This window comes from Aspergillus lucknowensis, assembly GCF_044049455.1.
Source record: "Aspergillus lucknowensis strain CBS 449.75 chromosome Unknown BJX67scaffold_2, whole genome shotgun sequence".
NCBI classification, from domain to species: Eukaryota; Fungi; Ascomycota; class Eurotiomycetes; order Eurotiales; family Aspergillaceae; genus Aspergillus; species Aspergillus lucknowensis.
In genome coordinates, this window is record NW_027263546.1 from 53,408 (window position 1) to 78,567 (window position 25,160).

Sequence of the window (25,160 nt, forward strand, 5' to 3'; positions counted from 1 at the left end):
TAGTCGGTGCACAGCGAGTCCCAGTCCAAATATAGCCCCAGGGCAAGGAAGCCTCACTGGATCCCCGTATCTCAGCCTTACCTTCTGGAACTGTACAGGCGTCATTGGCGCGACCCGACGATGGCGTCGCTCCAAATAAATTCCCACCGAGCAGATGTCGATTCGTGTCACTCGAAGTTGGAATGGACAGGCGATGGGGCTCTTCTCCCGCGGGTGCATCTCAGACTTCTGCACGGCAAGAATCAACTCCGGAGCAACGACATCATTCCAAAGAGCTTGGCTATCGGCGTGTGCAGGTACCAATTTGAGTGCCGCATGACGTGATGATGATGCCGAGGTTACAAAGACAGCTGTAAAGAAGGAAAGCACGACCTTAGAAGAGTCCCTTGCAACATTCCCAAAGCAGTTGTGAGTCGCTGGCGATGGCCCTGATAAAAGGTGCCACAGGCGTCCACGGGTACGAAGTCAATGGTGACTTCCGAGGCTCTGAGATGAAGTTTCTAAAACGCAGAAGAATAGAAGACTGGAAGTGCCGGTGAAGCCGCTTCCCGAGGTCAACGGGAAACAGCCACCAGGTCGGGACCAGGTCGGGACGAGCAGAGGACCCCCACAAGCTTTAATCGGACCGTTATGCCCATGTCGGGCATGAAAACCGCTCTGTTATCGCAGAAGACAAGATATTACTCACTCTCCCAGTATTGGGGCGGTTGGTGCCCATTGGGGAGGGCAGACTTTACGCAGCACACCGCGCAGCAGAATAGCACATGTAGTAGGGCAGGTAGTCACTAACACGGCAAGAGCATGTAAGCCAGAATTCACTTTCATGAATATATTCACTATAGCCGTGCCAATGGCTCATTCATTGCGTGAGGATCGATGATGCCCTGCGAAAATGTGTTGATAGCCCCATCGCGAAGAGGAGATCTTCAATGCTGACCAATGCCGGTGGAAAAGGTTTCGTACATACCTACCAATGCTACCGAAGTAGCTTTCTGGTGTCAGACTGACTCTGAATCAACTGGGTTTACAATCTCATCTTCCCAATTTCCCTGGGTGCCGCCAGAGTTATCAAGCCAGTCCCCATACTCTTCCCATAGCTCATCGATTCCAGCCCCAAATAAACCCTTCCAGAACCCCGTCGTCTCCCTGTCCTTCGACGTGTCTTCTCCAACGTACCCAACTCGACAGAGCCGATCATTCAGCAAACCCACCGCACCCTGCCCCACTCGAACGTCTTCCAGCCACGCCAGAAAGTACGCCGTATGCTGATACCCCGAGTCCCATGTCTCCGGCCTCTCCTTTGCAGAGGACGGACGGCTCCAGTGGGGCGGCTCCAGGCCCGCCTTTAGACGGACGAAATCCGCAACTCCCTCAATCAAGCCGCCCGGGGCACGGGGGGTAGAATCATCCGGCCTGCCATCAGCGGAGGCACGCGGGGCAGCGTATTGGTAGCAGTGAACAAGCTCGTGTGTCAGGACACCAACTATCTCAGCGAGAGGATTGGCTTTTGTGCGGCAGTGTTGAACATACGGAAGAGAAATGTGGATTTCTTTGTGGTCATTGTCAAGCTCTTTGCCGGTGGTATACGCAACGCCGCCGATATCACGGAGGAGGACTGTGACGGAGCGAGTGGGAGGGATGCAAGGTTCGAAACCTAGTACCTGCTTCCGATTCCCCACAGGAGGGGGAGTGTACAGATTTTGGAGGATGGCCGTTAGAGCGGTTTCGAGTGTGGACGTCAGATCCGGGATTAAGGCGAGGAAGAACTGAGAGGAAGGATGGCGGAGGTCATGAATCTCGAGGAGAAACTTGGGTTTGGGGAGCTTGGGGGATCCGGAGAGTACGGGGCTGTCGGTTGGCAGCCTTTCTGGGGTAGTCTTCGGATATGTGGTCATAGTTTCTCGTTAAGATTGATGATATATAATCACCGAGTTCCCCAAATATCTAAAACGGTGCTGTGAAAGCTGGAAGGTTATCAAGTGGGGAACGGAAGGGGCCAAGATGTGGCCGCACAGACGGAGTAAGCGCTGCCGCCATCGTAAATAATTAAATCTGTATCCATGCGAGAGGAAGCATCTGTAAAGGGATCAATATTTAAGCGGGCCGCGAGGGATCTTCTTGGACGAAGGAGGCGTAGCCGTTGTCGAGATGCAGATGGTGGTGGTGTGCACCTGGCAACAAAACAGTCGTGGCAAAGCGTGCCTGGGTATATATTTCCGCACTCCATGGAGAGATCTCCATCAGAGCATACGGGCATCCAGGGGTGATTCAGGAGCAGAGTATGAATAACAATCCTACATGTAAGCTCACAACTCGTAGACTTCTTTCAACCTTTTTCCCTCGAATCTGGGGGCCAGACCCCATCTCCCCTCCGAGTCTCTGGAAGCCCAAAGTGGGCCGGGCCAACCGCGGGACGAGCCTGAGTGAGCCCACGAGCGAGTTTGTGACGTTCTGCAGGTAAACAAACCGAAGGCAAAAAAAAGGCAATTGCGACCAACAGCATAACAACAACTCTGGACATTTGTCCCTCGCTCCTCCCATTGCTTCGTGGCTCCCGGTCTTGCTCCCTCGCTCTTGGACGAGATTCCACAAATTCACCGTCAATCGAGTGTCACCAGGGCCATATAGTGATCGATCTTCTGGCCTGGGATCAGCGTGGAGCCCGCAGACGCTGCTTATCGCCGCGTCTATTTCGCTTATCGGGGGATCCCCTCCGCTTTCTCGCAACTTGTGTTTTCCTCGTCGTTTCTCAACCTCACCACCTCAACCACCTCCGCGTTCGCTCTTTCCTTCCTCGCTGGACGCCGCTTCCTTCTTGACTATGAGATACTGACCTGCGATTGCCGTAAGAGTTCTCTTCAGCTGGTATATCTCCCCTTCCCACCCCTCCCTCCCTCCTCTCCTCTTCTCTCCTTCACCAATTCCCTCCGTTCCGTATCTCTCACCCACCATCTTCTTTCTGAGCTAACCTTTTGCTTCTCAAAATGGATAGCAACGCCACTACTTTTGACTTGGCATTATATGCTTTGATTCTCACGTTATTAACGTCACCTACCTTCTGGAAGTTTTTCTTTGGGTTCGTCGTACTCAGCTGCCGATTCTTAGTCACTTATGCACTCCTCATCCTGGCACTGCCAGAGTTCATCCTCTTCTTACGCAGGATGGAACCAAAGGCCGCGGAGCTGCTGGCGGTGTTGACGAACACCAACCTGTCGATTGATGCCAAGGTTACTCATCTACTTGGTCTGAAATCAGACATTAAGCAGAAGAACGTCCCAGAGGGAGCAGTTCCACCAATCTTCGAGTGCTTACGACTGTCGATAGCCTCCCCCCATTCCGCTCTGATTGCGGCAGGTTTCTCAACGCTCGGCCACTTCTTGAAACGCCTCTTCATTCAAGGACAGCAAGACCTCGTTTCACAGCATGCCGACGTTCTTTACCCGCATCTCCTGGAGCGTCTGGGTGACCATAAGGAGCGCCACAGGGCTCAGTCTGCGCAAGCATTCACCGAACTTTGGCCCGCCGCAAACGCGGCAGTCGAGAGCAACGTACTCGGAGTCGCTCTAAAGAGCAAGAACCCGAGAGCGAAACAAGCGGCTCTCCTTTGGCTGTCCCATGTAAGTCTTTTCGATCTTGGATCTGAATCTTGATCTGACTATCCATTGCAGATGCATCAAACGGAAGTCATTCTCTTCCGCGGCTATGTCCCTGACATTGTTTCATGCCTCGAGGACGCCGACCAGCTTGTTCGTGCGCAAGGAAAATCGACTCTTGTGGACTTGTTTGAGTAAGTTGTCTGCCTGTGTCTCTCTGTGCTGGTGGCTCCCTGGCTATAACTGGCGGCTAATTGCTGGACAGAAATGCGCCTCCGCGTGCCAAGGCCGATTTGAAGTTGCAGATGGCTCTCCAACACGTTAGGAGCTCGATTGCAGACCCCATTTTCAAGAGTATTGGCCTTGAGGTAGATCCTGCCGCAAGTAGGCCACCTTCCCGGGGTGATGCTCTTCATAATCGACCCCCCTCCCGAGGCGATGCTCTTCACAATCGACCTCCCTCCCGAGGCGATGCACTCCATAATCGACCTCCTTCCCGGGGTGATGCTCTTCATAATCGACCCCCCTCCCGAGGCGATGCACTCCATAATCGACCTCCTTCCCGGGGCGATGCCCTTCATAATCGACCAGCCTCTCGAGGTGATGCTCTTCACAACCGAGCTGCCTCTCGGGGCGATGCACTCCATACTCGAACCCCATCACGGGGCGATACATTACACCAGCAACAATTTGCTACGAGTACGTCTGCGGTGATGCAGCATGATTCCGAGGTTGAAAGTGAGAGTGAGTTTGCTCTTTGATTACGCTGCGTGTCTGCTGGTCCTGACCTTGCATTAGCCCCACCCACATTGGTAAAGCCTGTCCCGATAAGGCCACATCAGAGCCCCTCGAGGGGCGGCCCTGGCAGGATACCAAAAGCGGGATATGCCTCGGTTGATCGACGTCCTGCTCAGCCCAATTCGGAAAGGGCATCTGAGGAGTTGACTTCAAAACAATCTTCGCAGAGCACGGCTCCAAAAGATGCCTATCAGGAACCGACGAAAAGACAACTCGAAAAGTGCGAGGTCGCCCCATACAAAATTACGCCGCGCGATGTTGCGTCGGCTCGTGACTTTGAAAACATATTGCGTGACATTTCACCACCCTTCCAAGGGAGAGAAACGGAGAACAATTGGATGCCACGTTTTCACAATCTCCTAATGCTCCGCAGACTCACTCTTGGTAATGCCCCCCACGACTATCCACAAGCCTTCTCTGCCGCCATTAAGTCTTGGCTGGACAACATTTTCAAAGTGGCCTTGTCACTTCGTACCAGTATGATCACGATGGGCTGTTTCACGGTGCAGGATCTTGCTCGGGTGTTAGGGTCTCGGCTCGACCCGATGATCGATATCATCATGCAGAACTTGATGAAGCTTTGCGTGAATATGAAAAAGCTCGCATCATCCAATGGCAACAGAACCGTCGAAGTAGTGCTCGAGAATGTGACCCGCAATTCACGTCTATTGAGCCATGTTACCGCCGCCGCCCTGGACAAAAACAACAACTTGCGTTTGTTTGGAACAGGCTGGATCAAGATAATCATCAACAATCAAGGCGTCCACAAGGTGACCTCCGAAGGAGTGACTCACATCGAAGCATGCATCAAGAAAAACCTTTTCGATGCCACCCCAGCCGTTAGAGAGGCAATGCGTTCTACCTTTTGGGATTTCTATCGTGCCTGGCCCAGCAAAGGTCTTCAGTGAGTCGCAGCTGCATGATTGACCCATGTTTGGCACTCATCTAACAAATCTATAGGATGCTTGATGGCTTTGACGCCAAATTTCGTACCTTACTAGAGAAAGACCCCTCCAATCCAAATAATGATCCGTTCGCATCGAACTCGGCGTCCTCGAAGACAGGACTTTTCAGCAGTACATCTGCCCATTCAGGTCGCCCGGCCTTGAAAGATGTGGCTGCTGAGGGGAGAAAGGGTAACCCCACTGCTCCGGCAAAGGGCATACCTTCCTCCCCAAGGGCACAGCAGTCTGCTCTGCCTGATGCAGCGTCGATCGATCGTCCCCGAAAACCACTTACCTCCCGAGCTGTTCCGATGGGCACACACACCTCATCTCTCACGTCCGCACCCATGCGGCCAGGGGTATCGAAGCCACGGCCTCCACCCCTTGATGTAGCCCGTCCAGCTACCGCTTCGGGTTTCCATCCGAATCCTCCTGTCAGTCCAACTAGAGATAGCCCAACCCGGATTCCGGTGACCATACAATCACCATTTACGAAACCAGTCGGAGCACCCCGTCCACGGCAGAAGAGTGACCCGTCGCAAGACGCGAGCCCGACGAAGATTAGAACCAACAGAATTGACCCTATTGTGGATCATGCAGATCGGCCCTTTGGGACTTTGAACATACCCAAGTCTCGCGCGAACGACGTTGAGAAGAAGGATGATGAGAATAACGCGGCAACGAAGCTGTCGATCGAATTCCCGGCCCGCCCGATCATCGACGAGAGGATTAATGACGAGAAACCTACGGCGAGAAGGGTTTCGATTGAGTTTGCGGCCCGCGCGATCCACGATGAGGAGAAGAAGAAGAATGACGAGCATATGCGACCAAGGAAGCTTTCGATAGAAGTTAAGCCTCGCACGCACGACGACGAGAGGAAGAATGATGAGAAACCTGCGGCGAGAAGGGTCTCGACTGAGTTTGCGGCCCGCGCGATCCACGATGAAGAGAAGGATGATGAGCATATCCCACAAAGGAAGCTTTCGATAGAAGTTAGGCCCCGTGTGCACGACGACGAGAGGAGGAATGACGAGAATATCCCGCCCAGGATGGACGCGATAGACGTCGGGGCCCGCCGGATATCGAACACTCACAGACTCCTACCAGAATGGTCTAAAATTGATCATATGCCACATAAAACCTGTGAGATGCCAGATGTACACAATGACGAAGACACGCCGGGTTCGCTAGTAGACGATGCGCAGGCCACACGAAATGGAAGCACGCCGACGCCGCGAGCAGAAAACAAACCGCTACCAAAATTAGATTTTGATAACATGCCGGAATTGCATGCCGACACCCAACGCCAGCCCAGTAATCGATATAAGAGGGCCGAGACCACACCGAAACGGAGGAATCTCAGTCCCCGGTCCCAGGATATTGTGCAAGCACGTGAGATGATTGTCAAAGGAACGAGACGAATTCGGGCGAAGGACATGGATATCACTGGATACCGAAAGATCCAGGGACTGATTGAGTATCACGATACACTTTTCACCGATGAAGAGGAGTTTGACTACATGCTAATGGCTCTGCTTGATGAGTTGCAATCGCAGCTCCCGTCGGAAGACATGCTGTTGCCGTTTGGTACAACGTGGGACCTGAAGTTCCAGGTCCTTGTTACTATTCGGTACATGTTCGACTATGCGAGGAAGTACTTCGTCGCTTACTATCCAACTACGGTAATTACGCTCCTCCGTGCTCAGAGGCAATGCGAGATAGCGCCCACGCTTGGCTCCGGCCTCGAGCACCTTCTCCATGACATCCTCGCCGTGTGCGACTTGGTCCCTGTTGTTGATGCTATTGTTGAGGTGCTTGATACCGAGGAGGAGAACGATCTTGGATACAAATCGTTGCAGAAGGGACTGGAGGTGTTGGCAGACATTTTTGCGCGGATGAACAGGAGGAGGATCAAAATGCCTGACGACACCTTAGCGCACTTTGGGCCGCTCGGCGCTCGCGCTTTGGCCATTTCGGCTACTGATGTCAAGCGGGGAATCATTGCGACGTGCGTTCAGCTCCGCTTGCTTGTAGCGGACGACGACCGTCTCTGGCGAGCACTAGGAAAGCCGTCAGAGAACATCCGCAGTCTTATTCTCTATTACAACACTAAAGGCCGTTGAATGATTTTGGTTTAGTCAAAAGCTGGAGTTTCTCATTTCGGACTAAAAGTGAAGGGGGTTTTTGGTTCTTGTATCTTTAGCGGATGACGGTCATGGTTCTCTGCTTGCTTCCTTTGGATCCTGCTTTTTGCTTTTTGTTTCTTTGTCCAAGTTCTGAATTCTGAGTTCTGTTTTTGTGCTCTGCTTTTCTTGATTTGCGCTGGCTCACTGTTTTGTGTTTAATCATGGACTGAAACGACAAACGTTTCGATGTATTTTTACTCAGCCCTATATGAATTTATCAAATCAACGTTTTCTTTTTCTTCCTTCCCCTTAATCTACCTAGCACGGAGTAGTTTGTCAAGACTTGTCGCAGGCTCTTGAAACTAAGAAGACATGCGATCATACTCGGGAGTTTCTTGGAAGGAGTATCATCTCGTCTTCGTGCTCCGGTTCATCCTCTTCACCCGCATGACGACCGTAATCAACTTCTTGTGCCATTTGTACGGACTCCGACAGCTTCAAGGAGCGCGCGCTGCCGTCTGGCTCGTTACTTTCCCCTTCGCCCAGATAAACATTGGGAGACGGGCGGAACTCTGCATTGCGTACGGCCGTCTCCGGTGACCTGATCAGCGAGAGCCCGGATAGCTCTTGATTTGAGTCAATCGGTGATCTGGCCCTTGGTGGGGTGAGTGGTGGTAACAGATTAATGAACACTGCGGTTTTCACGAGACCTGCAAGGTCAGTCTCTTGGCCGCCCATGCCTTCTTCCATTGGAGGTGCGCGTCGTAGTTCTGGTGGGGGAACGTATTGTTCAACACTCCCCGCGAGTATCTCGCTCATCGCCTCTGAGAAGAAAGATGGTGGGACCTCTGTGGGAGGCTTTGGATCTTGTCCCATGCCGTTAATAGTCTCCGTTGATGGGGTTAGGCTAGGGCCGGGTTCGGTACTCGTTTCCTCCGTGGTGTCTCCGTTGAGGTCCTCGCGAATGTAACACCCCGGAGGGAGAATCTGGGGGTTGCTTGGAGGGATGTTCTGAGGGGGACTCTGAGGGGGGCTCTGGGGAGCGTCGTGATGGGGCTTCAGGGGGGGCGTCTGAGGGGGAGTTTGAAGGTAGAAGCTAGATCCTGGGGCAGAGGGGGACTTTGTCAAGGCTTCCATCCTTCTTTTCACGCGGAGCAACCCTTTGTGTTCGATGCGGTCTTGGAGAACGAGAGTTAGCAATCGCGCGGCTGCCTTGGGCTCTTCATCCGTGCTTGGGGGATAACACACCCTAGCTCCCGTAGCTGTGTCTCCCAGCCAGTTCACGAAGGCTCCTTTCACGGCAGTTGGCACGGTTGGCTCTGGACTGGGCAGATTGGTGGATGGCGCTGTTTTCTGTGGAGGCAGAACTGGACTGGGAAGGGGACCGTCATGCAAACTGGCCGTCTTGGGGACTGGTTCCTCCTCAGGAGCTTGAACGAGGGCAATATCGTTTCTCCAGTTCCCGGCGAACTTGGAATCAATCCCCCGTTTGCGCAAGAACTTTCTTGCCGCAGTGAGCTCGCTTCTCTCGCAACTGAGGAAGTCGAGGTCTGTCTCTGTGGCTTCTTTCAGAACGCGGAATGCGTGGCGAGACGCCTTGCAGAAAAGAAGTTGCTGAGAAGATGTGTGGTTTCGAGAACTATTATCTACCCTGAGTAGGTCCCTCAGTTGCTTAGCTCGCATGGCGTTTAGCTTTATATCTTCCAACTCAATTTGCTCCGAACGTCGGCGCAATAGGTCTTGGATCATACGCTGTTCTTGTGTGGTTAGACCCATCATATAGCAGACTTTAGACCAGCTGTGACGGTCAAGTAAGTTAGTGAAGATCTCCGCTTGCATCTGGTGAGAGAGGTCGGCCCAAGTTGGGGTTTGGACATCTGCTGCTGAAGCCTAACAGGGTCAGTAACACTCGATTAATGGTAAAGAGGTTGTTCAGACTGAGCAGGGCTTACCCCGGATGTGCTAGCCATGTCTTCATCCAGATCACTGTCCCCCATCTCATTCAAAAGCCACGAACCCTGACCCGCAGCCGCCATCTTTGCCATATTGCTCACATACACCGGGTTTAGCTCGGTATTGCTCGCGATATAATTCTCAACCAGATCCATCGGCATATTCTCGAGCTCGTCTGTCTTTGAATAGCCCTGACCTCGCGGCTTCGCCAACGAGCGTACCTCGTCCAAGCTTTTTCTAGCTCTCGGCCGCTTGACGCCAGCTTGCAAATCCTCACTGTCACTACCACCCTTTTGAGCTAGATGATTACAAGACAGAGCCTTAATCTGAGCATTCTCTGGGACATCGGCTCGGGGTGTGTCGAGGGTTGGGAACGCGGCGGGAGGCAAATTTGGATTGTAGTCAACATATCGAGGTCTCACGTTGCTCTTCTTCTTTCGTGGCGGTATCTGGGACAAGGGAAGGTAGAAGGCATCTTGATCAAGGCGTTGCGGGAGACGGACGGTCGTACGGAGCTTCATGGTATTCGGCTAGTCCTTGCCTTCGGTCTTGGGGATGGATAATAAGTTAGAGAGTCATGCTAAGGATAGCGGGAAAAGAAGAGATGAGAAAACGAAAAGAGCGACGAGAGTTGGGGAATTTAAGAGATACGTTGTTTGTTATATGAAACGAGTGTGTGTCTCTGCTGGCAGCTGCATTGACGTTGGAACTGAATAAGTGGCAGTGAAGAGTATCTGCAGGGATAAAATTGGCTGTGAAAGGAAATCTGGACAAGGGAAGAGGGAAGAGATCGTGAAGATGAAGTCTAGTGTTCAACAGCCTTTGCAATGAGGTGATTTTTGCCTCTAGGGCTTGTGAATGAGATTTCCTGTTTTGGTAAAAGAGTAGAAATGCCACAGACACCTCAGGCCTGGCAATTCGCTCCTATTATGGCTCTGAGAATCGATTGATATTCAAGTACTGCTACGCTCGGAAACCCTTAGGTGCCTGAACCTGAAATCTTGCGCTAAATATGATGATAGGTAATAAGGGTATAGAGAAAGAAAAGCCATAGAATCGTCATGACCCCAGAGACAAATGGGCAGCACCGTAGAGAAGTACATCCTTAGCAATCTTGAAATGGCGCCAGAGGCTTCCTGTCCGCGGACGTATCCTCCATATCCATTCTATCATATCCCGGTGGCTCATCTTCCACTCGATCGGAAAAGCTTCGTTTCTTAGCCAGAGCCATGGTTGGAGCCGCCAGAGTTGAGTTCTGATGGGAAGCCATCCTCGCGCTTTCAACATCCCGTTTAGCGGCTAGAATTTCCTCAAAAGAAACCAATAACGGCCTCAAGTCATCCTCCATGTCAATGCAGAATCGCTGCGAGTGGAGGAGGTTCAGCGCACCCCCCAGTTCCATGTTAAGCATGACCATAAGGTAAGCCACCACGACCAAGGCAGAGAGTCCGTTTCCGGTTTCGCAGAATATGAGAACTTTTCTGGGGATGTGGTTGCCAGACGCCGGGTATATTGACGGATTAATATGATCATTGATACGTCGTATGGCGTGCGGTAATCTGGCGATGAGATCTTGATGGCTCGAGACGTCGAAAGACTCAGACTCAATTCCCAAATCCGCGGCGGCTTTGTGACCAGAGACGAGTCGCAGCCTTGCAAGTCGCTCATCTCGAACACCCAGTAATAGAGTAAGTCCCTCATCTCTGAGCCACTGCTTGTTTGACAGACAGCTCCAGGGTCCGAGATAGAGGAATGGAAGGATGCGCTGAGCTTCCCGCCGCAGGCTGTACGTCCAGTCGATCTCTAGCTTTGGGAGATCGAAAAGCATTGGATCGAGGTGCTCAAAAAAACCAGCACTAACAAATTCGCCTTCTGCGTAGCGATAGGAACCAGCTCGGATGGGCTCTGGGGGTGTGTACCCATTGTAATGGACATCCGGGTAGCTGAGCGACGCAAGTCTTTGTGTGTACTGATGGGTTGGAATATACCGTGATCCGGCATTCCCTGACATCGGGGCCTCAGAATTGAGAGATGAAGGATGCATATTGGACTTTGATTATATGATTAGAGGTAGCTGAGACATGGAGAGAAAGGACTGGTTCTGAGGTTTACTTCGCGGTCTTCAAAATGGGGAGGGTCGGTCCACGGGTTCAGTCGAGTCGAGCCCGGCCTTTCCCTTTTCGGAATGGCTGCCTTGAGGTCCCCCGATAACGCGCGCTTCGTTGCCTTGAAAGATCCGGCCAGGATCGCAAACAAAACCAAGAGAAGCTCGAATTCGCTCATAACTATTCGTCTCACCTTGAAACCCGTCGATTATCCTATCTTTAGGACAGGCTTAAATGAGCAAAATCTGTTCTCACTATGTCTCGCCATGGAAGAAGCAAAAGTCGACAGAAAGGATGAGGCGGAATTCTATCCAAGATTTGATGTTATTTCGCTCGTCTTCTGAAGCTGAACGCCGTGATGACGTTTTCAAGTCTGGAAAATCCATCGAGGATCCTTGTCTCCTTGAAACTCGCCTTCCGCATCACCAATGTCACCCATCAATGCCCGGAGGCCTTCACGATCTCTGACCTCAGCCTTCTTCGCATTCTCTCGGTTCAGCACCTGCCACAAAATGAAAACTACGACGATATTTGCCACAAGGTATCCTAATGCAAATCCATGCCCGAGGAAGTAGCGAGGACTGGTTTCTGTCCGGTACAGCTGTGTTCCAATAACAGCGCCAAGGTTACCGATAGAAATCTGCATAGCGTTGGCGATAGCGCGCTTTGTTTGGCCGGAAACATTATTGGCGGGCCACGAAAGGACAATCGCCACGGCGGGATAGATGCCCGCACAACAGAAGAAGGTTCCGGTATATGAAACACCAGGTTTTCGCCCTCCGAGAAGAATGATGTAACCGACACAGGCAATCGCTGAAGAGCCCATTATAAACGGAGCCCGGCGTCGAGTACGTTCAGAAAGAATGGCAGCGGTGATAGTCATCACAAATCCAAGAGCGTAAGGAGGCACAGTGAGCAACTGTGCCTCGGCTGCGCTGTAGCCAAGTTCCCTGATAATAGTGGGCTATTCTAACCGTCAGAATCAACCGTTGATTCTGGGTTTCTCGAAGGGAGACATACCAGGAACAACGATAGTGTATATAATGGAAGGGACATTGTATGGAATCCAAGTCCGTACAGCCAGACTTTTGGATCTTTAATAGCATCCAGCACGGCTGTCCACGTAAACTTTTCATCACGAGTTGCATCATTATCGTGCTTTAAACGGAAGTTGATGAAACTTCGTTCTTTTTCTGACAAAAATTCGGCAGTTGCAGGGTAATTGTAAACCCAAAAATAAGCAACAAATGACATAACCACGGTCAACAGACCTTCCTGTAAACAGTTAGCGAGCAGCCCTCGGACATATTGTGTCCATCCATTGCTACGAACCAAAATAAAGATCCATCGCCAACCGGCGTAGCCTCCAACGCCGCGCATATGGGCAATACCCTAGCGAACAGTCAACGTATTGTGCTGTAAATAGCTGTTGTATGACTTACCCAAGCGAGGATACCACCAAAAGCGCCAGCCAGAGAAGCGGCACTAAAAAATAATGCAACACGGTAATGTTGTTCATTGCGTTTATACCACATGGACAGGTAGAACACAACTCCGGGAAATAGACCACTTTCAGCAATACCGAGAGCTGGGATATACACCCTATCAGCCGTGCTCAAACAACCGTTCAAGGTGCCGACATACCTGTTCGCGAGGTAAGGTAACCGGCATAGTTCTGCACAACACCGAGAAGCGTTGCAACAATACCCCAAATCAGAGTAAGTGTAGGAAGCCAAGTCCGCGGAGTGGTCTTCTTCAGTATTATATTGCATGGGACCTCGAACAAGACGTAACCGACGAAGTATAGCGTCAGCCCAGTGAGGTATTGATTGCCACCTATGCGGATCGTGCGCGTCAGTATCGTAATTCTATATCTAATGGCGAAAGTGGTTCGTACTCATGCCAACATCATCCGTTAAGCCTTCCAGACGAGCATTGCCGACTGTGGGTTGCATGAATTAGTTTCGAGCAAAATTTAGACTGGCACGTCAGTAGCTTCATACCATTACTTCGATCGAGAAATGACAGGAGGTACAATATCGTCAGTGGTGGGAGCAGCTTATAATCGAGCCTCCGAAGGAGTGCTTTTTCGTTGATATCTGTATATTCAACTGCGAGGTTGCTTTCTGCTGGGGAGCTCGAATATTTCTCCGGGGAAAAGTCGGGCTTCAATCCCTTGACATCTTTCACGTCCGCCATGGTTCATGGGATGCACGCTGGACCAGAGGACTATATGCGCGGAGCTGGCGCGAGGACTCGAGAGAGAGGTTGAGCGACAAGGCTGCCGGAAAAGGTGGATGTTCTGGCATTTCATCATGGCGCGCACAGTTTGGCCAAATTATTTAAAGCTATCAATGGCGCTCGAGGCAGCGCACATGGCGGGAAGCACATCATCTAGCCTGCAGTTCGCGCGATGCCCGGTCATTTGCAAATCCCTGACGTTCTTGTCGTGGGGGTCTGGATCACACTGGTCACTCGCTGAAGCCGATCCCACATGGCAGAGAGCCTTTCCCAGCACCAAGGCCAATGAATGCGGGCGATGCCATTTCAAACGACCCCTTCGGTTGGTGTTGTTGATGAGCAATATGGGATCCGCGATGACGAGCTCGAGAGACTCGAAGCTGGCGTCCTGCGGACTTTTCCTGTTTCGGTATGGAACAAAAACAGCTTGAGAACGCAGCCAATAGGAAATTTCAATTTCCCGGCCGAGAGAGCAAATGGTCCAGGGGGGAGAGTGGAAATCCCAATTAGGCTTTATCACAACAATCTCCCCACGCTTCCTGCTTTGGAAGTACAACGGCTTCTAACCCCAGTCAGGCAAGGCGACAGCTCAGTTTGTCGCCCGTCCGTATCTTCTTCCGTGATCTTGATTCAATCCCTTCAGTGTGAAAATTTGCGACGCTGATTCACTCGATCCAGAGCCTAAGCGAGCTTCTAAGACAACAGTAGACCGTCCCATGCACTGAGAAGCCTTCCTGCGAAGCGGGAAAGCGAAGGCTCGAGGAAGCAAATAGACGCAAGAGTCGGACAACATAATGCAATGGCTTGGCCTAAGCAGTCTGAGGTGCCGATGCTGAACTCTACTCGAGTACTTCTCGAGGCATCTCCGCGGAAGATGTGATTCTGATTGTCGAGCAGGCCAAGATTTTCAGTACATTGCGACAAAGATTAAAAGCTGGCCAATTCCTTCCTTCGTCCAGAGAACTGCCGTTGCAATTTCCAATATCTCCAGCATCAACAGGACTAGTAACTACAGCTGTGTGACAGACTAGCATTACCGGTATGACTTGATCCAAGCGATGAAATGGAGGACGTATATTATACACATCTCAAAACGAGTACGTCAAGATAAGACCCTGGACTTTGGGAATGTTGCAGAGTTTCCTCACTCCCCTTATAATGGTGATATCCAACGAGTGGCATGCCTCGAGGTGCGCTTACGGTTTTGCTCATTCCTGTGTTTCTGGAAGAATTTCCTTGTATTGAATCGCTTGAAGGTCAAGGCACTAGGGAACATATGAGTCTAACAGATGACACACGAAGATAAAGACATGAAATAGATACCACAGACTCAGGCCTCGAACTTGTCCTTGTTTTGCTCGGCCCATTCAGAAAACCTCATCGCTGGCCGCTTGAGATACTTTTGTATGTTCGGTCTCGCTGGAGCCAACAGCAAACGGAGGTCTTCCTGGTTCTCGTTCATCTTCGCAAAACTCTCTATCAAGAACCTGGCAAGTGGCTCTGGCGTGCCACCTTTTGCGACCAGAACCTGCACGTTCTCGTCCGGGCTAACCTGTGTTACTTTCACCGGCTGGTTGATCGCACGTGCGATGGTTTCAATAGCACCTGCGACGGACAGACCGTCCTCTGGCCCAACCAAAGGAACGGGGTTTTCTTGTTCACCCTCAATTGCGCCACTGAGAATCGTCCCGGCGACTGCGCCTATATCTTCCGGGGCGATATAGTCGAACTGCAGGTCCGGAAAGGCCCATTTCACTTCCTTGTCCTCGACAATCTGCTTCTGCCACCAGAACGCATTACTCGCAAAGAATGTTGGCCGAATCGCCACATACCCCCGTGGTCCAAACACCTCCTCCAGCGAGAGCTCAACCTGGGCGTGTGCGTATCCAACGAAGTCGCTCGGTGGCACCGCGCGAATGTCACCCTGCACACCACCGCTGCTGAGAAGGACGACGAACTCGATCCCTGCAGCTTTAAGGGTCTCCGCTGTGGACCGCATGTGGTCGGGAGAAGCCCCAAGAACCACATAGATGAAAGCATGTGTCGCACCGGTCTTCGACACAGCAACGCGGACGGAATCTGGCTGAGTGAGGTCCGCTTGAACTCTTTCATACCGGCCGGAATGCTGTTCCTCGGTGGCAGTCAGGCCAGGGATGGATTTCGAGGTATCGCGCATTGCAAGGAAGACCTCTGCGCCGTGAGAATGCGCAGTGCGGGCAGCAGCCGAGCCCACTCCCCCAGTTGGGCCGAAGACGAGGACCTTTCTGACGCTCATGTTTGAACTTAGACTAGCAATTGGTTTGGAATTGAATGTGGTGTAGGGCGTAGACTTTGTTGTTGACAATGATGTTCTCTTTCTTTGCCTCTGGCCCTGCTTTTATATGTTTCCGTCTCGAGCTGGCCTTGTCTGTGCTGACGCTAGTCGGAGCAGCTAATCACCGACCACCGATTCATCGCGGGGGCCATTTTGCGTGTGAGAAAACAGAACGTGAGGATGCGAGACCATTTGTCAGCTTTCTCGGGGACGGTGCTCCAAAAAGCAGGGGCCGATGGCTGCTTATGTAAGATTATTTGGGTTTTGGTGTCAAATCTTTCGAACACCAACGTTGGCCAACTTCGGTTGCTTGGAGCCTTCAGGAACAAATGGGGAAGAGAGTTCAGAGGCCGGAAATGTGCCCGCAGTAATCAACTCAGGCGGACAAAGTTCTGCCCTGAGGTCAGACGGGTCTAAAATAAGGCTCAGTTTGTCAGCCTCCACTCACAACTACGAATGCTTGTCTGTTACTGGGTCGTAGTCTGTCAAAGGGGTGGGGGCTATGTTGGGTGCTGCCGTCTGATCACGGGAATCGCGCTCTCAAAGCCCGGCCATTGGTGACGATGCCAGAAGCCTTTGGGTCATTGACCGCGAGAGACCTCCCATGCTGACAAGGACCGAGGTCGTTCTCTGTGAAAGATCCATTTCTCTCTCTCTGACTGACACGGTTGGTGGGCGGATGGCTCTTCTCCATCATCGGCTTGCCTCGGCTGTGGGGACAATGGAACAAGTCAGCCGTTCGCCTTCGACGGAACTGGCAAGAATTGGGGGCCCAATACCAGACCTGCGCCCTGGGACAAGACCCTTCGTGATAACGACAGGAAATACCCCGCCTCTCAACCACATGTGGAGATCGGGTCAGCGGCGAATGCAACCAACCACAGCCTCGGCTTCTCAATTTCGGCATGCCGGTCGAGACTTCTCCACTTGTCGCATGAGCGTTGTCCAGGACTATAAAGGGATGCTTTGAGAATCCAAGTATCTCATGTTCTTCGCTCCTTTTATTTCATGTCCTCTTCCCCGGGTGCAACCGACAAGATGAACCCCCAGCTTAGAGCCCAGTCAGGTACGAACACGCCCAGCTCCAACAGGCCTCAATACCCAATTCATAGCTCAAACGAAACCCAGAATCCACCGCTACAAGCGCTGTCCTTCATCGAGATACCCGCTTTGTCCCCAAAAAGGCAGTGGGAGGAAAAGGTAGCTACCTCTTCCTTGAAGATGGGACCAAATTCCTCGACTCGACCGGGGGGGCCGCAGTTTCCTGCCTAGGCCACGGCCACGAGAAGGTGAACCAGGCCATCATCGACCAGATACAGAAAATATCTTACTGCCACACCGCATTCTTTGGAACTGAAGTGTCAGAGGAGCTTGCTCAATTTCTTGTTGACTCCACGGGTGGCAAATTGTCGAAGTTGTATGTTGTTAGTTCGGGTATGATTTCTCTTTCCTGTCCTCAGCTGCGCATTCTTGACTGAATTTACTAATGCTGTGCAACACAGGCTCCGAAGCCGTCGAAGCAGCACTGAAACTCTCTCGTCAGTATTTTCTCGAACTTTCGCCGCCACAACCTCGACGCACTCGATTTATTGCTCGCAAACCCTCCTATCACGGTACCACCCTAGGCGCCCTAGGAGCAGGGGGCCATGTCCTCCGTCGCCAGCCGTTCGAGCCTCTCTTCTCCCAAAACATCTCGCATGTCTCACCATGCTACGCCTACCGAGGGAAGAAGGACGGTGAGGCGGATTCAGACTACGTCGCGCGCCTCGCCGACGAGCTCGAGGCTGAATTTCAACATGTCGGGCCCGACACAGTCTGTGCGTTTATTGCGGAACCCGTTGTGGGAGCGGTATGTCTCACTCTCTCCCAACTTACCTCCCTTTGTGCTTGCCTGAACAGCGTGTTTTAAATACTGAAGTTTCAATGTGCAAGGCCCTAGGCTGTGTCCCCGCTGTCCCGGGCTACTTCAGCGCCATGAAGGCCGTCTGCGAGAAATACGGCGCCCTGCTCATCCTCGACGAGGTGATGAGCGGCATGGGTCGAAGCGGTACCCTACACGCCTGGGAACAAGAAGGCATCATCCCAGACCTTCAGACAATCGGAAAGGCACTGGGGGGTGGATATGCTCCTGTGTCGGGAGTGTTGATCTCAGATAAGATTGTGCAGGCGTTTGACAAGGGTACTGGCGCTTTCCGGCATGGGCAAACTTACCAGGGGCATCCCGTCTCGTGTGCGGCTGCATTAGCTGTGCAGAAGGTTATCAAGGAGGAGAATTTGGTGGAGAATGTACGGAATATGGGCGGATACTTGGAGGCGAGGCTGAAAGAAACGTTCGGAGGGCACGCGTATGTTGGGGATATTAGGGGGAAGGGCTTGTTCTGGGGTGTGAGTTTTCCTACTCGACTAATTTCTGAAGGACAGTGGCTGAAGCAGATTACAGATCGAGTTCGTCAGGGACAAAGTTACGAAGGAGCCTTTCGACACTGAAGCTGCAGTTGGGTTCCGTATCCAGGAAACTGGGCAGCGCCCTGAACATGGCGTTTCGTTGTATGCTGCCTCCGGGACTGTTGATGGGGTTCGGGGAGATCATATCATTCTGGCCCCTCCGTTTAATGTTACCAAGGAGGAGATTGATATTATCGTGGAGACGGCTGCAAAAGTTCTTGATGAGGTTTTTGCTCAGGTCGCAGGGGCCTAGGAGATACCTATAGCGAGTTACTGCTACTGTAGGTAGATCGGCGATGAGGGCTAGCTCTCCTGATTCAATCTTGGGTGTCGACGATTAGTTTGGGTTGCCTGAGTATGAGAAGACATTCGTATTGTATACAACCTCTAAGATTAAGCCTTAGCCCCAACTTCCAACCCCTTAGAAATCCCATCCGCAACATGCTCCTTCCCGCCGCCATTCGTAACAGTAGTCGGAAGGTCTACGGACCACATGCTCGCAACCGTCTCAACAGCGCGTTCAATTACAACCCTCACTCTATCCCGCAACACCGCATTTGCGCACTCAACCTCCAAGTTCTCCAGCCATACCCTCGCAACATGCTTATCCACCTTAATCTCGATACCAGGAACCGGGATACCAAGGGCTTGAAGACGGGCAAGTTCAGCTGCTTCTAGATTCGCAGTCGTTGCACCTTCTTGAGAACCCTTAGCTTCGGCCGAGGGGTCCGACTCTGTCTTCGCGGTATCGTTTGCTGTATTGCTACTGGTTGAAGAGAGTCGGGGTTGCTCGATGGGGGCAATGTCGGAGCCGAATTGCGCTTCGAGCATCATAAGGAGACGAGCGAACCGTTCTTCGGCGCCCTGCGCGGCGTGTGGGTTGGTGAGGTCCAGTGCGAGGTCATCGTGGTGATGGTGGTGGTGTTTATGCTTCGCAGATTCTGTCGGTATGTGTGTTAGCCGCTCAAGTGGCGTACAGGGACAGGATGGCCTGGTGTTACATACGTTTCACTGAAGCTGGGCTACTCTCCACGGTGAGGAGAACGGCCATGACAGCGTCGGCGACACCGTCGTTCATCATGTTTCCTTCCCACTGAAGCTCCACCTCGCGAGTACGACTGTGATATCGGATTACGACACAGCCCATGACCAGATAGGTTTGAGGTTGTTCTAAAGGAATCTCCTCGTCGGCAGCCTCCTCTTTCACCCGCTGCTTCTCCCCGTTAGTCTGGCCTTCTCGTTCCTCCTTTAAATCCCGGTCGCTACCGATCTCTTCGATGGCACCGAATGTACTCTCTAGAGCCCATTTAATCAAATCCATACTTGCCGAGCTTAACGTGATATGCTGCTTGCAAGTGATAGTTGTGGTCGCAAGACCAGCATATTCCCGAAGATCATCCGGTGCCATTAAAGACAGATCAAAGCCGTTCTGGACGAGGACTCCGGCCATGAGTGGCCCTTCCTCCTGCTCTGAAGGAAGTGCTACTTGTGCTAGCTTACCCACGACCTTGGCGATTTTGTCTTTCCTAAAGGGAATCCGGACTTCTTCACAATTCGCGGGAGTGTAGACCTTGACCTTCACGGCCTTGTCTGCATTGAGACTGAGCAGTTTGGATTTGAGTCGCATCATTTGATGCTTCTCACCGTGGACCAGGATCTATCAAGGGTCAGTGGTAGGCTCAGAGTAAGGGAGAAAAGTAAGAATACGTACAACGACGGGTGCCGAGACCTCTTCGATAAAATTCCGATTCTCAACGCCGTCAACATGTGCGGCAAAAGAGATCTCGTCGACGGTACACCGTCGGGGAATCATGATTTTCTGCTCTTCATCATTACCGCCCATACGTGTCCTAGCCATCCCACTCGCGGCTCTTGACATTACAGCCGGAATTTGATCAGGCTCGTTAAGTAGCTGTTTTGCCATCGTTCCCTCAACGCTATAACCTGTCATAACAACGCCATTACGTTCGTTTGGAGCCCACCGTTCCAATAGCTCTCGACTAGTACCGGTCTGCAGCATACCTGGTGATGCGAGGATGACACATCCTCCAACATCATCGAACCGCTCAAGGCTGCGAAGACTTCGAACGAACCTAAAGTCCCAGGGCCCAGCACTGATACTCTTGTCGCCATTTGCTTCTGCCTCAGCCATCCGTTGGCGGAAGAGCCGCTTTATGTTATCGTTCATCGCTCCGATATATGTCTGATACACTACCATGCATCTCCGGGCCGTGTTACCGATGTAGTAGATGGGAATCTTCTGTAGTTCGGGATGCGTCTCCCAGTATTCGTCAAGAATGAGGAGCAGCTCCTGGGCACGACCGAGCGCGAAAACGGGCATCAAGACTCGACCTCCACGGTTCAGTACACCAGTAATTGACTTCATCAGAGCCGCTTCGCGCTCAAGTCGAGGGGGGTTTGAAGAGATGCCAAATGTTGACTCGGTAATGAGGACATCGATCTTGATCCCCCGAGGAACCTCGGCCGGTATAAGGTGGCGATCCTCTTCACGAGAGTAGTCGCCTGTGAAAAGAATATTTAACCCTGCAATCGAAACTAGGAACATTGCAGCTCCCAAAACGTGGCCAGCAGGGAAAGGTGTAATGCGAATGCTATTGATCGTGTGTGTGGTGTTGAAATCAATTGTTTCGATTAAGGGCAGTGTTGCCAAGTGATCCTGTTCCGTATACAAGGTCGTTCGCTGGTCCGATGACGAAGCTGTATTATTGACCCGCACATTATCTTGGATCAACCATTTGTATATAGCCTTCGTGGCATGGGTCATGAAGACACGACCTTTGAAGTTGGTTTTGCTGAGAACGTAAGGCAGTGCGGACGAGTGATCGACGTGGAAGCTGCAATACAACAAGATGTCTATCAGCCAACTATCGACAGGACAAACCAAGGGTGCGGCGGAAATTCCAGGGCACAAAACGATACACAATACAGGGAGTTCACAATGGTAGACACAAGGGGAGACACAAGATGGATTGAATTGTATTGCACTTCTTGTATACATGAAGGGTTAGATTGGAGATCGATCGCCAAAAGGGTCATTTCACTACTGAGATCCAATGGCTTCATGGAGTCATCTCCCATAAGACGTTGACGTATCCTTTGGTATGAGGGCATCGTGGTGGAAAGGGAGAAGAGCAACAAGAATACTAGGTATTCGACGTACTGGCTAATCAAAAGAATATCCACTGTGCTCAGGTCAAACTCGTCAAAGAAAGGAAGAGCAGAAAAGCCTTCCTTCGCCGGATGCATACCAGCATCAAGCTATTATTTCTTAGCATGAGTAATGTTCAATGGCAGATCTAAAAGCATACATACCATGACAGTTTTTCCCTTGTACTGAATTATATGACAAGATCGCCCAACTTCATTGCCCCCTCCTAAACAATGGAACGCCAGCTCATCCGAGGGGTCGACGGGCTGGTCGTCAGTGCCGGCGTTCATCGCCGAAGCTTTTCGCTTTGTCGCCATGACGAGATGCGGCCCGGTAACGAGAAACAAGAAAAAGAAAGGGCATCAAACAGCAGCTGCTAACGACCCAAAGTGGTAGGAAGCAATGGAATCACAGCTTGCGCAGTGCTTTGGGAGAGGAGTCTCAATTTGAGCCGAATTCCTGAGCCATGGTGATGCGTCAGGAGAAATTGACTTGAGCGGCGCGAGCAAGTCGACAGGTAGAGTATATTGATTCAGAGTCAGTCAGAGAAGTAAATTCCACTTTGCCTGTGTTGCTTATCCTTTGGATTGGTCTTGGAGAAGCCGATGCGCGGGAGGTTTCTTCATGGGGACTCTCTTACGTAATTGACACGTGATCTACCGTCGTTGGACTTCCGTCGCGGAAGCAAAACCTCATCAAGACAGAGCTCCCTTTCCGTCCGCGCAGCATCCCGATTCACGCCAGTCTCCCGTCGCACACTCGGTTTTTCATTTACTCTGGTGTATATGCCAACAGCGTAGCGCAACCGCATGTTGGACCCGATGTCTTGAGATGGTTACAGGTGGCGGCGGCGGCGGCGGTTTCCAACAACCCGCACTGCGTTTCAACTCGCGCGAAACATAATCTTTGTCCTTGAGAGCTGGGCAAATCTTGGTCGAACCATCGAACTATCACGTATTACCTAACCCGGGGCCGGACGCTGAAGTCGCCATGGCGCAAACACAACCACAGCAGTTCTCCCAATCGTTCTCACCTCCGGGCTCCTCTCCCTCGCCCGCTCCCTCCCCTGTCAACGGGGGTGTTCCACCACCAAACAAGCGACCGCGGCTGTCTCCTCACCCACAATCATCCCAGTCACCTTATTCCTCGCCGAGCTTTGGGACTCTACAACTACCCCAAAACCAATCTCTTCCCGTCAACGGATCGAATACAAATGGGATAACACAGACGCCAGCACCCCCACCTCCCGGCACGATGGGACCACCGTCTCGACCGGTTGAGAAAGCCACAGATGCAGCTGAACTGACCGACGTTTTAGCATCATCCGGTATTGATGTAAGGGAAGAAGAAGCCTTCCTCACAAGCAGTTACTCGGGCCCGGGTGTCCAAGCCCAAGCACCACCACGACCTCAACCGCCGTTACCCCAACAACAGCAGCAGCAACAACTGCCCCCTCTGAATACCTCATTTGCTTCTCAAGTCTCAACTACCGGAACCGTTTCGTCGACCCCTAGTTTCAGTGAGCCCTCACAATTAAAGTCTTCAGGAACGCAAGAGTCCTTCTATACGGAAACACCCACTCAACCGCCGGCCCCTTTCCGAGATCCAAATGAACCGACTCGAGAAGATACCGAGGCGGCTAGACGTGCACAATATCATCTCCAAGAACCTTTCTTATTCACTAAGGTACTGGAGCAGAAGTTGCAGAAACGCGGATTCGACCTGGGAGTACGCATACCCACGGAAGGGCTTTTCCATCCAGTACCTGGCCGTCCGCAGCCTATAGAGGTTACTGGCCCGGATGGCTCGTCCGTTGTGCGTACGGGGCACACGATCCTAAATCAAGAGGGAGCCCCTCTCGTGGATATACTGAATCTGATGTCAATTTCATGTGAGGAGCGACTACGAACGGTGATTGATTATTCCTCAACTCTCGCAAAAAGCAGGCGGGCCCACTCGGATGGAATGGTGCCCATCGAATGGAAAGACCTGGTGTCGACAAGTGATGCCTTGAATGGGGGGGGAGCTGAGCCTCAAACTCCTTCTCTTAAAAGTAAATCCCCGCGTCCCCCAGCAATATAGAAGGGCAATTAACAGCTATCAAGGACTTCATTCCGACTCGCATCCGGCAGTCAGATCTCTATCAGATAGATGCCGTCTCCTAGTAGATAAGGATGCCTCTTATGAGGAGGCTCGAGCGGCAAAACGAGCGAAGCGCAGCGCAGATGCAATCCTAGGCGAAGGCGGACCGGTCAGGCCCGACCCAGTGGATATACCTGGTTCTGGTGCCTCGACACCTGTCGGCGAGAGGGCTCCTAGTATCGATAAGAAAGGGCTCTCGAAGAAAGAAGCGAAAAGGCTGATGGATGCCAAGGCAAATGAAGCGCAGCAACATCAGCAATCCGTGGAAACGGCGCGAATGGCCACGCAGACTATGATGTCGGGAGGCATGTTCGGGAAAAAGAAGGCTTACTCTTGGCTGAGTCGTGGCCCAGCTGCTGGAAGTGGCTTTTCCACGCCGACACGCATGAATCCGCCAACACCAACAACCGTCAACGCAGACAAAACACCACGACCAGGAGAACCTGCAACCATGCCCACTAAACAACTGGGGGCATGGCGGGAAGATAAGGAAAAAGGCGCTGGAATACAGGTCCGAGATATCCTCTTTATGCTTGAGCTCGACGGGAGAGCAGCTAGGCATATCCAAAAGGCATACTCAAAAGATCTGAAGGAAGACAGAGCAGACTGATGGGGGTAGCTTCTTCACTATGCAGTTCTTTTTGAACGGTCGCTGTATCGTCTCCCCCACCAAATTTCCTTTCTCGTTCCGCATGAGCACTACGCATATCCGTGGTTTTTGGCGTTGCGGTCTATCATTCGGGTTTTGTCCATGTGTTCTTAATTACTACTTTCCGTTAGCATCCCTTTGCTGGCAACCCGGACGGTTTCTGGATCTTTGCATTAGGCTACAGTGGCATGACAAAAGTTTGCATCCGCCCACTTGATCCACAGTAAGCACTAGTACAAAAGTAGATTCCGCCTTCCTAATTCAGCTAGATTGAAGCTATCAACACCTTAGTAACTTGTATACCAACCATCTGCTTGGAGGATTGCCTGCACGCGATGAGGCATTGTATGGCTGAGATTTCGCAGCACCTGCTCGTTAATTGCATGCCAGGCCTCTATAGAAGCCTGGATAAGCTTCTATAGAGTCTCCTTATTATCTGGAGCCCTCTCTAACTCAGGATGAAGCTCATAGACCTTCCCTTTTATAATTACCCATAGGTTCTCGATAGGATTCAAATCTGGAGAATATGGTGGCTATTCCATGACTTCCACGCCCATCTCCTCTAGGAGCTCATGTATAATATATGCTTGGTGTATAGAAGCTCCATCATGCATGAAGATATCCCCAGGACCTAGGATATCTGGAAGAAATGATTTATATACCCCATGTATAATCCATGCA

The 25,160-nt window shown here is 51.7% G+C and overlaps 9 protein-coding genes across 9 annotated transcripts; 3 read left to right on the forward strand and 6 right to left on the reverse strand.

Moving 5' to 3' along the window:
* Nucleotides 1-517: 517 nt before the first annotated feature.
* Nucleotides 518-2,081, reverse strand: BJX67DRAFT_87054 (basic secretory family protein). The gene is made up of 2 exons (XM_071035564.1): nucleotides 968-2,081; nucleotides 518-785 (listed from the first exon to the last, which is right to left on the reverse strand). The coding sequence occupies exon 1, from the start codon at nucleotides 1,893-1,895 to the stop codon at nucleotides 999-1,001; it is 897 nt and encodes a 298-aa protein (XP_070890757.1). The 5' UTR covers nucleotides 1,896-2,081; the 3' UTR covers nucleotides 518-785; nucleotides 968-998.
* Nucleotides 2,082-2,788: 707 nt separating this feature from the next.
* Nucleotides 2,789-7,760, forward strand: BJX67DRAFT_87045 (uncharacterized protein). Its single transcript, XM_071035563.1, has 6 exons — nucleotides 2,789-2,865; nucleotides 2,993-3,617; nucleotides 3,669-3,787; nucleotides 3,859-4,337; nucleotides 4,392-5,295; nucleotides 5,352-7,760. The coding sequence occupies exons 2-6, from the start codon at nucleotides 3,162-3,164 to the stop codon at nucleotides 7,456-7,458; spliced, it is 4,065 nt and encodes a 1,354-aa protein (XP_070890758.1). The 5' UTR covers nucleotides 2,789-2,865; nucleotides 2,993-3,161; the 3' UTR covers nucleotides 7,459-7,760.
* Nucleotides 7,761-7,839: 79 nt separating this feature from the next.
* Nucleotides 7,840-9,935, reverse strand: BJX67DRAFT_376649 (uncharacterized protein; the record flags this gene model as incomplete). The annotated part of the gene is made up of 2 exons (XM_071031921.1): nucleotides 7,840-9,351; nucleotides 9,414-9,935. 2 exons carry the CDS (start codon nucleotides 9,933-9,935, stop codon nucleotides 7,840-7,842), a joined length of 2,034 nt encoding a protein of 677 aa, XP_070890759.1.
* A 308-nt stretch (nucleotides 9,936-10,243) lies between these two features.
* BJX67DRAFT_340597 (dual specificity protein phosphatase family protein) lies at nucleotides 10,244-11,521 on the reverse strand. Its single transcript, XM_071027808.1, has one exon. It carries the CDS (start codon nucleotides 11,456-11,458, stop codon nucleotides 10,520-10,522), a length of 939 nt encoding a protein of 312 aa, XP_070890760.1. The 5' UTR covers nucleotides 11,459-11,521; the 3' UTR covers nucleotides 10,244-10,519.
* Nucleotides 11,522-11,874: 353 nt separating this feature from the next.
* BJX67DRAFT_387987 (allantoate permease family MFS transporter) lies at nucleotides 11,875-14,105 on the reverse strand. Its single transcript, XM_071034319.1, has 7 exons — nucleotides 13,523-14,105; nucleotides 13,417-13,461; nucleotides 13,164-13,355; nucleotides 12,962-13,107; nucleotides 12,852-12,911; nucleotides 12,540-12,794; nucleotides 11,875-12,483 (listed from the first exon to the last, which is right to left on the reverse strand). The coding sequence occupies exons 1-7, from the start codon at nucleotides 13,716-13,718 to the stop codon at nucleotides 11,887-11,889; spliced, it is 1,491 nt and encodes a 496-aa protein (XP_070890761.1). The 5' UTR covers nucleotides 13,719-14,105; the 3' UTR covers nucleotides 11,875-11,886.
* Nucleotides 14,106-14,792: 687 nt separating this feature from the next.
* Nucleotides 14,793-16,172, reverse strand: BJX67DRAFT_87162 (NmrA-like family protein). Its single transcript, XM_071035566.1, has 2 exons — nucleotides 15,084-16,172; nucleotides 14,793-15,025 (listed from the first exon to the last, which is right to left on the reverse strand). The coding sequence occupies exon 1, from the start codon at nucleotides 16,033-16,035 to the stop codon at nucleotides 15,091-15,093; it is 945 nt and encodes a 314-aa protein (XP_070890762.1). The 5' UTR covers nucleotides 16,036-16,172; the 3' UTR covers nucleotides 14,793-15,025; nucleotides 15,084-15,090.
* Nucleotides 16,173-17,112: 940 nt separating this feature from the next.
* On the forward strand, nucleotides 17,113-18,772 carry BJX67DRAFT_376653 (aminotransferase, class III; the record flags this gene model as incomplete). Its single annotated transcript, XM_071031922.1, has 5 exons — nucleotides 17,113-17,140; nucleotides 17,203-17,508; nucleotides 17,577-17,923; nucleotides 18,007-18,459; nucleotides 18,515-18,772. The coding sequence occupies 5 exons, from the start codon at nucleotides 17,113-17,115 to the stop codon at nucleotides 18,770-18,772; spliced, it is 1,392 nt and encodes a 463-aa protein (XP_070890763.1).
* A 119-nt stretch (nucleotides 18,773-18,891) lies between these two features.
* Nucleotides 18,892-22,269, reverse strand: ysh1 (cleavage polyadenylation factor subunit YSH1). Its single transcript, XM_071027809.1, has 5 exons — nucleotides 21,853-22,269; nucleotides 21,701-21,798; nucleotides 20,231-21,374; nucleotides 19,525-20,176; nucleotides 18,892-19,460 (listed from the first exon to the last, which is right to left on the reverse strand). The coding sequence occupies exons 1-5, from the start codon at nucleotides 22,003-22,005 to the stop codon at nucleotides 18,913-18,915; spliced, it is 2,595 nt and encodes an 864-aa protein (XP_070890764.1). The 5' UTR covers nucleotides 22,006-22,269; the 3' UTR covers nucleotides 18,892-18,912.
* Nucleotides 22,270-22,409: 140 nt separating this feature from the next.
* On the forward strand, nucleotides 22,410-24,691 carry BJX67DRAFT_340612 (uncharacterized protein). Its single transcript, XM_071027810.1, has 2 exons — nucleotides 22,410-23,741; nucleotides 23,794-24,691. The coding sequence occupies exons 1-2, from the start codon at nucleotides 22,679-22,681 to the stop codon at nucleotides 24,438-24,440; spliced, it is 1,710 nt and encodes a 569-aa protein (XP_070890765.1). The 5' UTR covers nucleotides 22,410-22,678; the 3' UTR covers nucleotides 24,441-24,691.
* The last annotated feature ends 469 nt before the right edge of the window (nucleotides 24,692-25,160 follow it).

Bases quoted from the DNA above. Each gene is read 5' to 3' on its own strand.
- BJX67DRAFT_87054 (XM_071035564.1), bottom strand. From the start codon at position 1,895: ATGACCACATATCCGAAGACTACCCCAGAAAGGCTGCCAACCGACAGC.
- BJX67DRAFT_87045 (XM_071035563.1), top strand. From the start codon at position 3,162: ATGGAACCAAAGGCCGCGGAGCTGCTGGCGGTGTTGACGAACACCAAC. The intron at 3,618-3,668 runs GTAAGTCTTTTC...TATCCATTGCAG, and splicing joins CTCTCCTTTGGCTGTCCCAT to ATGCATCAAACGGAAGTCAT. The intron at 4,338-4,391 runs GTGAGTTTGCTC...ACCTTGCATTAG, and splicing joins TTCCGAGGTTGAAAGTGAGA to CCCCACCCACATTGGTAAAG.
- BJX67DRAFT_340597 (XM_071027808.1), bottom strand. From the start codon at position 11,458: ATGCATCCTTCATCTCTCAATTCTGAGGCCCCGATGTCAGGGAATGCC.
- BJX67DRAFT_387987 (XM_071034319.1), bottom strand. From the start codon at position 13,718: ATGGCGGACGTGAAAGATGTCAAGGGATTGAAGCCCGACTTTTCCCCG. The intron at 13,356-13,416 runs GTACGAACCACT...CGATCCGCATAG, and splicing joins AACGGATGATGTTGGCATGA to GTGGCAATCAATACCTCACT. The intron at 12,912-12,961 runs GTAAGTCATACA...ACTGTTCGCTAG, and splicing joins TTGGTGGTATCCTCGCTTGG to GGTATTGCCCATATGCGCGG.
- BJX67DRAFT_87162 (XM_071035566.1), bottom strand. From the start codon at position 16,035: ATGAGCGTCAGAAAGGTCCTCGTCTTCGGCCCAACTGGGGGAGTGGGC.
- ysh1 (XM_071027809.1), bottom strand. From the start codon at position 22,005: ATGGCGACAAAGCGAAAAGCTTCGGCGATGAACGCCGGCACTGACGAC. The intron at 21,375-21,700 runs GTACGTCGAATA...GTTGTATTGCAG, and splicing joins GATATTCTTTTGATTAGCCA to CTTCCACGTCGATCACTCGT. The intron at 19,461-19,524 runs GTATGTAACACC...ACATACCGACAG, and splicing joins TAGCCCAGCTTCAGTGAAAC to AATCTGCGAAGCATAAACAC.
- BJX67DRAFT_340612 (XM_071027810.1), top strand. From the start codon at position 22,679: ATGGCGCAAACACAACCACAGCAGTTCTCCCAATCGTTCTCACCTCCG. The intron at 23,742-23,793 runs GTAAATCCCCGC...ACAGCTATCAAG, and splicing joins TCAAACTCCTTCTCTTAAAA to GACTTCATTCCGACTCGCAT.